Source organism: Falco punctatus (assembly GCF_963210335.1).
Source record: "Falco punctatus genome assembly, chromosome: 3".
NCBI lineage: Eukaryota > Metazoa > Chordata > Aves > Falconiformes > Falconidae > Falco > Falco punctatus.
In genome coordinates, this window is record NC_137582.1 from 47,937,344 (window position 1) to 47,952,028 (window position 14,685).

A 14,685-nucleotide genomic window follows, 5' to 3' on the forward strand; every position below is an offset into this window, starting at 1 on the left:
AACAAGTAGATTGTTTCACCCAGTGGCGTAAAACCAGGATAATTTAGAGAAAGGAAACGTGTTCTGAGATAGCAGGTGATTGTCCATGTGTTCCATTCCAGGGACAGTTTATTTCTCCTAGCTCCTTGTTAGTTCACAAAGCAGTGAGTTGCATGGTGGGCCCAATCCCTGCGCTGTAAGAGACTATGGAACTTTTACCATTGACTATATGGGAAATAGGCCTGGCTCCAAAGCTGAGGTAGATTGATGCTAAGTGGAACCACAGAGGAAATATTAATTTCCAAAGAAAGTCAGAAAGCTTCTAACACTTTTGCAAAGCTTGTGACAGACTGGTTGATGTGATGTCTGTTAAGGAGCTAGTATGGGAGGGAATCCCAGTATAGTGTTAATGTAGCTCACATCTGAAGTTGCACCGTTGAACAGCTGGGAGATATGGCTGAAGCTAAACAGTTCCAGGCTGAAACATAGCTAATCTTGGCAGATAAAATTGCTCATGGAAGTCCCAGAGCCAAGGAAAGGTGTGACATGAAAGCTAGACAACAGACATTTAAATGAGCTAGTAAAAGATGCTGACCTCCTTTCAGGTTTCTCAGTGAAATAATGTCAGTCACTCCCCCACATCAACGATGTGATTCAAGTTATTGCTCAAAATGTCTCTTACATACCTTTATATTTTTACCATAAGACTTTCAATAAATCTGGGGGTGGGGGGTGGGGGGCTGAGGGTGGAGGGGCGGGGGAGTGGTGCGGAATGAACAACCTCCAGAAAAAAATGTTTGCTGCAAGCTATCTTTTTCAAGAATTTTCCTCTGACTGGTGTGGTCTGAGAACTTTTACAAACAAAAGAGGCAGACTGACACAAACTGAAAATTCCATCATTGACTGTGTTGCATACCTGGGTGATATTGTGGTCTAAGGACTTCTGCTCATGCCTACTAACCTAAAATTAGGTATCTAGAAGAATAAATAGTACCTGAGCATATGTTTGGAAGAAATTTAATGAAGGGAATTTAAGTGTTGTTGGAAGAAGTTTAACGTTGAGGTTGGTAACAGCCACAGATTCTCATGACTTAGAGTCCAACTATCAAAGAACAAAAAATGTTGCTTTATTTGGCTGGGATTTGGCTTCCATGAATTGTCAAGTTTACAGAAACATTTAGGGGAAAGAAAAAAAAATATTTTTGGCTACCATTTATGTTTTTAGACCACCAGGCAACATCCCTTTTCCTAGATATAGGGAACTTGTAAGTTTTCACACTTGTCTGTTCTCCAGATGTATTAAAAATCTATTTTACACTTAGGAAGGCATGAATGTGTTTGCTTCTGCTGTTTATTCTGAAATTTTTTAAGACTATATTTATATATATATATTTATATACTATAAATGGTATACTGTAGTGAACAGTCACTCCAAATACACCTTTCTATTTAGTTTCCGGCTTCTGAAAGGTATTGTTTCAGTCTGACACAGACTGGATTTTCTTTTTCTGCATTAGAAGCCCTTTACTCCAGCACCCCTTTATCCAAATAAATGTCTAAATTTAGATCATTATCCTCTTGCATAGTGAAAAAAGGTTTCTTTTATCTTGACCCTATTTGTTGAATATTGCTGAAATTAACTCTATCCCAGATGAAACCAGCACAATCTTAGATCCATACTAAGCAGACACTGAAACAGAACAATTGTAATGCTGCTTTTACTCAATAAAATACACTGCTTTTTCTCCAGTGCTTTATCTATACTGCCATATTCTACAACCCTCCCACCATTCTGTATTTCTGATTCCCTCCCATGACTCTTTGCATACCCCTGACATGCTTGTCAGAGCTATATATGCACCAATACTTGTGTAATGGTTCACCAGTCAACATTAGAGTCTGTAGGAGGGAGAGACGCAATTTAGTGCCTTTGCCAAGAGAAGATATTAGTATACCAATACCTCTTGAAAATGACATAGTCATCCAGTCTTAATAACTTGGGAAAATATAGTGTCTTCCTCCAAATATTCTGTCAAATTACTTTGAAATTGGCCAAAGGGTTCAAAAGTTACTGGGGATGGACTGACAGGAACACAGCATGGTTAAAAAATGCTTACTGTTTTAGGAAACCAGAAAAGAAACAACCAAGAGACTACTACTAATCCTTGTTAAAAAGAAAACAGCACCACAGAGCGATCTACTGACCTGTTACAGTTGAAGCAATACGCTGAATTCCTAGACGTATCTATGATTTCTACTTTTTCCAGAAACCAGCCACTTGCTACAGAAGGAAAAAAAAGAGCCAATATTACATAACCAAAACACAAATAAAGCATAAGAAAGGTTTCTGATTTCATTCCCAAACACTGTGTGGTTCAGTACTTCCAATTGTATTCAAAATCGATAATAAAACTGGAATGTAGATTATGCAAATTACTATCAACTTCTCTCAGCTTTACAGAGAAGGTCTTTGATGTTTTTGACAGAAAATATAAAGGAAGTTTTTTATTACAACTCATTTTTCCATATTGAACCGAACAGGCAGTAAGACAAATGAAACAGAATGCATGGTAATGTTGAATGCATTCTTGAAATCTCATCTTGCCCTTTCTGGTATTCTGAAACGCATTCAATGTACACTCCTGGTGGGTTTTGATCTTCAGTGTCCACCAAAGCAGTAAAAACAGATAGACTTTATCAGTAGATGTAATTTCTGTAATGATAACCCAAGCCCTTAAACAATAAGAAACCAGAATTCTATTCCTCCTTTCTAATTAATGTATCTATACTTATATAAACCAAGTGGTGAATCCAAATGCTTTTCATATCCATATTTCTCCAGCACTCATGAATAGCTCATGAATAGATTCAGAATAGCATCTCCATTTAGGCCAACACTCATATCTGTTTTAGCTTTAAGAATGTATTTAGTATTCTGCTATAATCTCCTATTTTGCTGTGTGAAAAATACCTTCATTCTTGTGCCATAGAATTTTATATCATAGAATATTAAAACATAAAGATTTTAAGAATAAAACTTTATTATAGATACGCAATATTTGTGCTGGCATCTTTAGTCATGTTTGCTAATGCAAATACTTAATGACAACATTTAAAAACTAATTAGGATCATACTACTAGTAACTGAAAACCTTTTGGTATTCTTTGCATGGCCTAGAGATAAAATACTATATTCTAAGAAATTATTTTGGTTTTCAAATATTTAGACAAAGTACTAAGTAGGCTAAAATCAATAAAAATATTTCTAAGTAGGCTAAAAATGTGATATAAAAATATTTGCAAATTGTACCAATTTAGATAAAACATGAAGGCAGAATGATGTTTCTCACTTTTCATGGACATTTTCAAACAATTAGCAAGTATAACTAGGCCATAAAGGTGTCTACATTTTTCATCTTCAATTCGCAAGTGTCATTTATTGATATTGTGAAGTACTTTTGGAACTTCTTTAATGAAATCTTGTGAATGGTTTAATATATCATAGACTCTACTTGGAATATATGACCTTTCATGAAATCTCTGTAATTCGGAGTCAAGATTATCAGCAATAAAAGTTTACAGTCTCTCAAATTTACACGGCACTTTACAAACTAATATAAAGGCATGTTTGCTTTCCTGAAAAGTTTAACATTTAATGTTTCGTCCTTTATTGACAGAACTCCAACAGACCTCACTGAAATCTCCAGGTATGGCGAAATCTAGAGGCAGCTGGAAGATTAGCAAACACATGAAACATATCAAAGAGGTTTTACTTCTGAGGATGCTTGTGGGGATAACAGCTGATGTGACAAAAGACACTTGGAGATAATTTCATAGAAAAATTTAGAGGAAGGAAGGTATTCATGGATGTAAGATGAATCAACACATACCAGCTGTGCTAGGAAGGCTGTATTAGCAGCTGTGTGATGTTGATCAAGACATAGAGAGGAAAGATAATCATGTTGTTGATAGTTTGGGACCCAGGAAATAAAAGTTCAACCTCTATTACCCCTGCAGACTTCTGTGCAACTCTCAGAGTGGTAAAAGTCTGCTGGTGTGGAGTACCTTTCCCAGATCAGTTCTAAGTTGAATTGTGTGCATGTACAGCACCTAACATGAATAAGATGAATGTCAACAGAAGGATTTTATTTATTATAGGTATTTCTATAGGTTTTGCTTTTTCTTTTTGAGTTTTTGATACCATAACACATACAATATTAGTGGGTAGTTAGAATAAAAACCTGTTCAACTTTTGCCTAAACAGGAACTGCTATTTGCAGAATTTTGCTTGGTTCATCCTAGATAGGATAAACCCTTGCCATCTTATAGCCATATTTATAGATAAATCAGGTTTTATTAAGCCTAAACCTATTTCTTTCTGACAGGTTAAGCAACATTGACCCAACTAGAATATCTCAATACTAGCACACCTTTTTGACTCAAACTGCACATTGCTTGCCAATTCTGTTTATAAATATATATTTGTATATTTCTGGGGGGGTTTAGCACCACTAAATGTAAGCTCAAAATCTTATATGTCCTAGTCTCCTATCTTTTTTTTCCTTCCTTTTTTTTTTTTTTTTTTTTAATTCAGGTTTTAGAAGTTATGTTTTATACAATGTACGTAGAAGTAGTTTCCATTGTCATGTGTGGGTATGTACTGTAGCCACATCCTAACTTGACATCAGGGCAAGATCTGGTGCACACTAGTGTTCTCATAGTTTAGCATTCACAAGAAGAAAAGCCATATGTGTGTCAGAGGGAGCTACAGCATGCTTTGACCAGAGCCCTGAGCTTACCCAAACATTTCTTAGATACTGTTCAAAGCATGGAAAGTTTAGCCTTCAGTTTGAAAATTCAATCCTGTTTTTCAAGACATCTAATAGGAGTTTTGGCTGAGCAATGTTTGAAGGATAAAACCTTCTGAGGTTTGTGCTAATTAGATCTCTTCTTTGTTAGAAAAAAAAAAATTGAGCTAAAGTCAATGAAAATGTGATAGTGACAGAAGGGGTGTAAGCAAAAGCAGTCAAACTGACCTCATTTGTATACAAATTTGTATTAGCAGGCTGTAGCAGCTGCATGACTTAAAAAACCTTTCCAAATGTCAGGCAGATATTTAAGCAGAAGATTTTTACAAGACTATTGAACGCATACAGTATACTCACCAAATCCTTTCCCATCATGACCAATTTCAATTGACTGTAGGCTGCCTAAATTTTTTGTCTTAATCTTGAATGTATCAACCTTCAATATTAAAATAAAATTATTAAAAATAATACACTGATGTCTGGAAACATACATTTGTTTAGGTCAGTTCTGAGACTAAGTGTAGTAATACCAATTCAAAATAGGTAGCTGACACCTGATGTGGTTTATTTTCCTTACTGAAAATCTGTGGTATAGATCCTCTCCTACTAGGTCTGTTTAAACATGAAAAAATCACTTTTCGACTTATAGTAAGACAATCCCTACCTCTTTCCTGACTTGCGTCTACTAGAAAAACATTTTTGCTCTCTTATGAATTCTCAACTGATACACTTATAAAATGTTTTCTGTATAAGATACAGAAATATACCTTAAAGAACATAAAAGGTAAAGGCTTTTACTACATGTACTATTATCTGTCTCAAATATTATATATTCTAATTTAAAATATTACTTTATTTCCTATTATGGATTTTTTTAAAATGAGATCCTTTTTTCATAAGGCATTTGACATCACTGGCTACCCATTGACAGCTGGATTGCTAACAGGATTTCTGCATATCTACTCTTCTTTTTCAAAGGGCAGTGGTACCTCCTGTGTAGTACTAGGTAAAAGGAAGTACTGCTCAAGACACTTTCTTACTTGCTCCTTGTGCCCATAGGTAACAATTATTAACCTCCTCAGTATGGGAGACTATACATAGTTAAAGAACCTTTAGAATATAGTCACAGACATCCTGGCTGAAGAAACCTGGACCAACTGCAAGTAAAATGATGTTTAGTACAACTGGAGGTAATGAGGTAGGTCTCATAAGGAAGATATTTTAACTGGAGTTTTAATTATTCAGTCATTACCTTTCAAGAAATCCACAGGAGAAAGATGTGGAAAATATACTTATTTCTTGATACATAAGGGTAACCATCATTATACTCCACTGCACAGGTGGTGAGCAAATGGAGCAATTCCTTTGCCAGAGTAATATGTTTATTAAAATAGAACATTCTCCTACAGTACTAGGACATCACGCAGAGAATGAGCATTCTTATATAAATACCAGTATCTAGGGGTCTCTGAACACCCTAAAGCATGATGGATATCAGAATCAGGTTGATGTGCATGGTTCCATTTTATCTGGTTATAGCCTTATACATTCAGTGAGGCCACAGCATCAGTTTCCATGGCAAAGTAAAATGATGGGATGTAAGAAACCGCTGTATTCTCAAGCACAATATTAAAAGTTTGTGCAACAGCAAGGGATATTGCACACATATGCACATGCACAGTCAATGTATTTTGTGCATTTCAGATCAAGGAAAAGCATAACTGGGCAGGTGAGTAGATGCAATATGATGTATTTGGGACTAACAGAAGAGCAACAGAGTAAGCTAGATACGATAGAAGTAAAATGTCCCTTGGTTACTCTGGTGAAAAGGTGAAACATAGAGATAGCTGAGACTGTATCTTATCTAGTGATGTGGAAAACAGAATAAATGCCTTAAGTTCCACAAAGATCTTGCATAGATTTAAAGTTTACTTTCCCAGTTCAGAAATGGACACATCCTATGAAATCTATGTACTCACTTTTCCTCTTTCAAAGGGGTCTTGATGCTCCAGTGACTGAGAGAGTTGAAATACCTCAGATTTGTCTTCATTTCCAAATAATATAATATGAACATTGGCATCAGTCCCTGCTCCCCTTTTGTCACCTGTGTATACTTTGATAGTATACTCTGTCAGATTTCTTGCTTGACTTCCTTCTTTATGTAAGTTATCTATGTAATTCTTTTGTTTGTCTCCTCTAATAACAAAAGATACCGGGATTTCTCTCTGTATTTCTGGCTTATTTGCATCCACAGAAAATGTTCTAAAAAACAAAACCGCATGTTTTTGTAGTAAGTAAATAATCATACGTTAAATCAAAAAACTCTATGAATGGGGTACAGTTAGAAATGGACTTAGTTTAAAAGTATGCATTGACTGAACCACACTGACAGTTATTTTAATTCAATGCCTACTCAATGTTTTCAACTGTTATACCACAAAAAGACTAAAAAATTACTAGCTTTACATAATATACTTACTCATTCACTTCAAATACATAGATAGGATGCTCCTTTAAAGCTTCTTTCAAGTGTAATTTTTTAATGTCCAGTTTGCAGTCTACAAAGAAGAAAATAAAGCATAGTGAAAATGTTGTGCTGCATGTCAAGGAATTAGGTAGAGTCTGTTGTTGATATAATGGTGCCATTCCTACTATATTAAAACATCACTTATTAATTTATTTTTAGATACCAACAATTGACTTTAAAATCCTGGAATCATCATAACATCCCTTATTTTGTTCCTATTTTAAACCTCAACTTAGAAATGTAGGAGCAAGCATTTTCATTGTCCTAGTGAAGCAGTGTTGTCCTCACCATCCTTGGACAGGCATGCAGAAAATATGCAGCATGACTCAGGTGGGCGTATCTGAAGAAAGAGCATAAATACCTATCTGGTGCTTCCTCCTCAGTGACTGGTTGACAAGAGGGTTGGAGCTCCATTCCACATGCAGCGCAAAGAGGGTCTCATTAGATGGCAGGTATGAAGGAAGTTCAGCAACTTACTGTATATCTCTGCTGTTTGAGAAAGATTGCTCTCTGACTTAGATTTCTTTTTGAATTTTCTGCTGGGGGTTCAGCTATATGCTGTCTATAACACTGACCTGAATCTCTTGCCACTAATTAGTCATGAAGACTGTTCATTTTCCCTTCTCTTCCGTTATTTGTCCCTTCAGCCCTGTTCATCAAACTGCATCCTGTTGTCTTCTACTACTGTTCAAGTCCCTTTAATTTTATCAATAGGAGTCTACAGGCTCTTGGGGGGGAATCCAGGATATTGTGTTGCACTCATGACCTGCCCTGACAGTGCATGGAGAGAGTCAGAAGCTTCAGGAAGCAATCTCAAACCATATGATCTTTAAAACTTGTTCAGATATTAGAAGACACATAAATGCATTACAGCACCAGTCTGCCTGGGCTGACCAATCCTGTAGGGTACATCTGACTTCATATGCTAAAGAGCTTTTGTGTCTGAGGATTTTTGGTTCAGTCTTGGTCCAAACAAGCCTAGCTACATTACAGACACCCTTACTCATCTAAAGTGCTTTATTATCTAACTCCTTTGGAAGAAATGTATTATAATTCTGCCCAATCCTGTCTTCATAACACATACAGAGCCAGTGAGCCCCCAAGTCCTTCCTTTGTGAATCATGTTTTTGAACCTGACCAGAAAAATCTTGCTTGTCATGCTCTCTGCGGTGCCCTTTGGCAGCAGGTAATTGCTATATTCAATGACTGTCAGACAGACAGATGGCCATAGTTAACTTTCACAACTGAATATGTGGGAAACAAAAGTAGTGACCTAACTGCCTTGCTCCCCAACAGCAGCATGGCAGGGCTGTCCCTTTCCTTCCCTCCCCCTCTGTAGTAACTGCAGCTCCACACTGTGCCCCCTCTGAAGCCCCCAGCAGCTGAGGCAGACCATGCTGTGGTGTGGGATGAGTTGACCAGCCAACCAGTATGTACACGCTTACTGCCCAAATGTCTTTGATGTCTATACACATTTTACAGATTTGGTTGAAATCGTGTGGTGAGCCCAAAAGGTTATTATGAGCAGCCAACAGATGGGCAAACAAAAAAGACAGATAATGTCCAACACAGAACCTTTGTTTTCCTAGAAAACTTTCTGAAAATGGTGACCTGTAATACATAGTAAGTAATGATTTGCAAATTTCATTAAAGGACTTTAAAAAACTTTACAATTAATTCTTTGAATATCCATTAGTAGAATGATAGCCATCCTATAGATGAGGCAAAGGGATGTTGAAGTTATGACTATTTTGATGAAATTCAATGACAAAACTGCTGATTGCCTAAAAGATGTAAAATCCCCTTCCAAATGTCACAGGGATAAAACATAACAGGTAGGGAAAACAGTGAAAATAACTGAATCACAGAAGGAAAATGAAACAATACCAGTTTCTTTCATGAGTTATAATTATTCTCGTAGATCACTTACTAATAATCACGCATTAATTGCAGAATATAATTATTCATCTTAATTTTCTGATTTTCTTTCTTGTATAGAAAGGAATACTTTATTTTATTGATGTAATGATGATATAGCTTTTAGATCCAAGGATTTAAATGTGTCAAAATGTAGGATTTTGCTTTATAAACTATTACATTTTAGCAAAAATAGCCAAAGGAAATTAAACAGGATTTAACCCTGGCAATTATTTCATTGCCTTTAACGGGAAGCTAGCTGTGTGATTCACATCACTGGCTTTAGAAAGCAGAGAAAGTACTTTACCTGTTTTACTGCTGATCAAAAGAACAACTTTGTCCAGTTCTCCCAATTCAACACCATCCACAATAACTAAAAATGACTAAAATAAAATTATTCAGTATTACAATCTTAAACTATATCACTTAAGTATATAGGAAGATTTGAAAATAATCTATAGGAAGTACAGGAATGAATCAAAGGATAAATTTGAAAATAATCTATAGGAAGTGCAAGAATGAATCAAAGGATAAATTTTAAAGTACTTTAAGTCAGAGTACCTCGTTGTCCTCTCCCTGTTGCACATTCTGCAATGACCAGAGAAGGGATCTGTCTCCTGTGTCACCGTAAGTACCATATATACACGCAGTCATATGCAATAAATTTCTCTCACTCAAAATATTTCTAGAGAACACTGTTAGATGATATGTAACCACTGCAACAGGAAGCAGAAAGAGATCTTGTTAAGACTGTGCCACAACCTTGCATGGCTATTTGAAAACAGCCGTGTGCAGTCAGCTGTAATTAAAAATTCAAACACTTGAAAATGACAGAAAAATTCAAGGTTTTTTTTCAGTTTTCCCCTTTAATATTGTCCTGTAAGTATAAACACAGTGATGCTGACAACTTTACATTAAATCAGAGAGAAGCATACCTATGCTTTATGGTTCGTAACAGTAGCACATTATAGAAAAATTACTGCAGTCAGTTGCCTTTTTCTTTTTAATGGTGAATGCCTAATAGAATCCTAATAAATAAATCCTAATAAACCTCCAACTCATCAATCACTTTTGGGATCTTTACAAAGACTAACTTTAGCTGGGGAGACAAGTCCTTCAGACTTCATCATCTAAGAGATGGAAAGAGAAGCTCCTCGTATGTGATTCAGAGCACCTAAGTTGCTGCTTTGAACTTCGCTATGATGGAGCACATCCACTGACTACAGAGGGAGCTCAGGAAGACAATTCTATCTCAGCTGAAGTTGTCACCTATTAATTTGTGCTGTTTGTGATTTATGCAATTGTTATAGTTATTTAATTGAAGACAAGATGACAACATCTGAACACCTTTAAAAGTAAGCACATACTCAGAGTACCTGTTTATATTCATTTACAATTTACTCATAGAACCAAATGATGTGACAGCCCTGAATATTTGCCTCTTCTAATCGTCTATCTAGCATCTTCTTTTTATTCTTGTAGATGCTGTGGTAGAAGGGGATAAATCCTTTGACTTTGCAGAAGGCTTCTGTAGAATGTGGCTCAATGTAGATCAGTGAGACACCTATCCCACACAGGACTGTGTGTATAAACAGATTACCTGCGTCCTTTGGAAGTCAAGAAGACAAAGTCCAGGTAAAGCAGATAACAAGCTGATACCAGCTTTCAGATCTAATGATCATCTAAAATACTGAGTTCAGTACAAGAACCAGCTCTGGTTTATGGGGCTTGCCTGTCTCCCCAGCAACACTTACATGACAGAAAGAGACCAGACCCTTGTTGCACGCTGACTGCAGCTGACCAGCTGCATGGAAAGAAATACATAGTGCCAAAAAGGTATTTAGTTTTACCTATAAAGGTTAAACTTAGTAAAAGCCTAAATGGTAGAGGATACAGCTAAGTTTAAAATGGAAACTAAAAAATGATGATACCTAAGAAACAACAAATCATGGCATGGTAGGATATAAAAGAAAAAATTAAATACAAGGACTGTATGGAATATGGTGGGTGGTGTTACAACCAAAGTGAAGAATCAGGAGAAGAAACAAATTTGGTTAGGGATGCAATGCAGTGAGTGGGTCACTACCCAGAACAATGAAACTTGTGCAGTGCTATTTTTGACGATAACCTTGACTTTCTAAGTGTTCTCTTTTTCTCTTACTTGACCTCTGTTTTGCCACAGTCTCCCAGACCTGCAACTTGACAAGTTAGGCTGGACCAGCCCAAAGCAAGAGTGAAAGGATTGCATTTCGAAGGCTTGTTTCTTGGATCACTGTCTCAGAGAGCAGCAAGAGTGGGCCTGTTCCACAAGGGTGGACAAGATAGGAGCTAAGCATGACTGCCAGTACAGGCAGTGCCCTCACTGACCAGTTAACAGTCCTGCAGCATCTACATGTGGCAGGCAAAGGGGTCAACATCACAGATGCAGCAAACAATGAAAAAGATCTGGGTCTATCCCGGTGGTCAAGATGGGAGCAGCAGGAGAAAGGGCCAGAGACAGGACTAGAAAATAAGGCTGCAACAGAGGTCCAAGGTCCATCCAGAAGACAGGGTCAGAGAAAAGATTAGAGACAGAGACACATTTGACATAGCTCAGGCATGATCTTAAATGGATACCCTATGCCCATCATGGCTGGGGCCAAGGCAAGAAGATCCATTGTCTTATCATGGCCCTGACACACTGTAGTCAACTAGAGATTGACCTGCAGGAATTTTGGATTGGATTATACAGTGGATAGAACTAGCAAGTACATTGTATGAAGAAGGAGATTAATGCAGGCAAGGGAAGAGGGCTAAAATGCTTAAATGATGGTCTTTGTTCAGGTAGTGGGATAAGACCATCATAGGGCAAATGTGGGCAAATATTTACCTCTGTAGTGTACTGAATAGATTGGAGAGGGGAGACACAAAATAAATCTCTGAAAAGAAGTTACATACTTTAAGGATAACATATATGAATGTTACAACTCCATTAATTTCATAAAATTCTAATGATTTCATAATCCTATTGTGAATTTTGGCTGTGTGTTAACTTTGTGGAAATAATCAGCTGTTTGAAAGTAGCATAATATATTTTTGTTTCACCTTTTCACTGTTTAATTGTTTTGCCTTAAAAGCTACGGTAGTGCAAAATTCACCTTCTGTACAGCCCTGTATGTGAGAGAGAGAGCACCGTTTCATCCTTGGGGATTCCTGAGGGGTCAGCATCTCAAAGGAAGTGACGAGAAACTATGTATCCACTCAGCTGGAGACCTCTCCCCATTGGTACACCCAAAGGCACGTGTGAGCACAGCCAGATCTCGAGGGTTTGCACTGTATTTTATCAAGTGGTTTTTGGTAGTTTCAATTAGCCATTAGCATATGCTTTATCACAATCCCAAGTACAAAATTAAAAAAGGAAAAGATAACTAAGAGATTAAATACTAAAGCACTCTATGAATGACAGAGCTATATCTGAAATTTAACAGCACACAGCTTTTGGTTAAGGTGATTATGATCAGCTGGTTTCCATGCTAATTAACACAATACTGGTTTTGCGTTTAGCTGAGAAAAAGAAAAGCAAGGAGAAAATAAATTAGATTTAGAAAGATGACAGAAAAGCCGACCTGTTTTGCACAATAAATTGTAAGTAAGTTCATATGTAAAGGATCGCTTTGAATTCTACATGTGCCACCTGCTGTGGAGCTACTTAAAGCCCTCTTGGACATAAAACGGCAGAGATTTGGGGGAATACGTTTTTTCATTGTCCCTTTTTTTTTCTTCACTGTGCTTACAAATCCCTCCTTGAAGACTTCTAAAGCATGTGTGGAAAGAAATAAATGTAACAGATGAGCTATTTGTGTGTTTGTTCTTTTACCTAAACACATAGGCAATATAATACCTATTCTTTTTGGTGATATTTTGTCTCTTGATCTCAAAACATTTTTCAAAGAAGGAAAATATTACAGGAATAAAAAATTGGGCAAATAATGTAAAAATTACTTTTTCAACCAAGAGGTCAGTGAAGAGCCAGAGTTGGAACCAAGGTCACAAGTGTTCCAGTCTCACTGCCCATTTATCACCCATGTTGCATCTTTCTCTCACTATTTCTATGTGCTTGTACATGTACCCTAAATATGTCTGCATGTGACAGCAATCAGTCTTTTGCAAGAGGCATGTTCATGTGCTTTATGTTAATCTGGAGGTCCACTTTGTTTCAATCTTGTGTATAAGAGATGAAAGCCATTAAGCCTTGCTATGTACCCATACTGTGCAAGTCTTCAAATGAAAATAACAGCTTTAAGCAATATAAAATCTAAAGCCTAAATACAAATCTAAATTTTCAGTTGCACCTGAACTGCACCTGAAAAAACCCTCAACCCCTGTTAATTCTGCTGAGATTACTTGCATGCTTACATCTAGACATATGCAAACACCTCACTGAAACTGGGCCATAAATTCCAATCCAAAGTGTATTGGGGTAGTTCATTTAACACCTGCTTCATCTCACTTTGGATGAACTGATTTATTCTTTACCCAGGTAAGTAATTTATTTTCTGCATAAAACTCAGGCACAAATTATTTAAGTATTAAGTATCGTTATTTGGTCTGTTTATTAAATTGAGAATTGTTCTGTCATATGGTGGCATTCAGTAAGCATTGCATTAGAAGAATATGGAAGATATGGTGGATTTGAGGGAAAGGGTTTATTTTATTTTGCTTAACAAAGATAACATGTAAGACAATTGTTGAGCTAATTTTGACAAGCATAAATATTTGCAATGTCTAAAGGTAATAAACTGGACACATGTACTTTTGAGCTCTGATTTACGGAGAATCTTTGGAATATGCAAACAAAAAAAATTGCTTAATAGTAAATGAGCTATAAAAAATAATGTTAATGTCAGTAACATGAGCAGGTGAGAACTAAACAGAGAGTAGAAATATTACAATATTGCAAGAAAGAGATATTTTTTATAAACTGTCCTTTGTAGCACATAATAATGGTTCTGTGCAATCAAATGAATATTGCATGTCCCACTTTATGGTACAGAAAGTAAGCAGAGTGGATAGTGTTTTCCTTCATTCATTTTAAATTCTTGTCTAGACTTTATGAATCATTAAATAAAGACAATAATTTTTTCTGTTTTGATAAAGGTTTCAGTTGTAATATTAGGACATGTTAAACTCCTGGACCACTCTACTGCTTTAAGGTATATTTATACCTACCAGAAAGTGCTTCTTTTAATGGCCACTCTACAGGGAATTCAATCCATCTGTCTCCATTAAGAGAAAGAGGAAGTGTTTTATTTATGGTGAGACTAAAGGTATCCAGGGTTGATGTGTTCTGCATTTTTAAGTGACAAAAAGACAACGGGGATGTGCTGTTTTCCAAACTCTGGAGACCAAGTCTCACTTTATAAAGCATTCCCAGATCAGATGGTAAATATATCTAGAAAGCAACAAAACAATGAG

General features: G+C 36.5%; 1 protein-coding gene across 1 annotated transcript in view; it reads right to left on the reverse strand.

Annotated features, from left to right (window-relative positions):
* The window catches only part of LOC308060261 (lipoxygenase homology domain-containing protein 1-like), a gene marked incomplete at its 5' end in the record, with an annotated part of 211,124 nt that overhangs the window by 30,708 nt on the left and 165,731 nt on the right, over nucleotides 1-14,685 (reverse strand). The window contains 8 exons of the mRNA XM_080378728.1: nucleotides 2,185-2,260; nucleotides 5,145-5,223; nucleotides 6,767-7,049; nucleotides 7,267-7,345; nucleotides 9,539-9,614; nucleotides 9,793-9,971; nucleotides 12,776-13,024; nucleotides 14,440-14,662. Coding sequence (XP_080234854.1) covers nucleotides 2,185-2,260; nucleotides 5,145-5,223; nucleotides 6,767-7,049; nucleotides 7,267-7,345; nucleotides 9,539-9,614; nucleotides 9,793-9,971; nucleotides 12,776-13,024; nucleotides 14,440-14,662 — 1,244 coding nt within the window. The remainder of the gene's footprint in view (nucleotides 1-2,184; nucleotides 2,261-5,144; nucleotides 5,224-6,766; nucleotides 7,050-7,266; nucleotides 7,346-9,538; nucleotides 9,615-9,792; nucleotides 9,972-12,775; nucleotides 13,025-14,439; nucleotides 14,663-14,685) is intronic.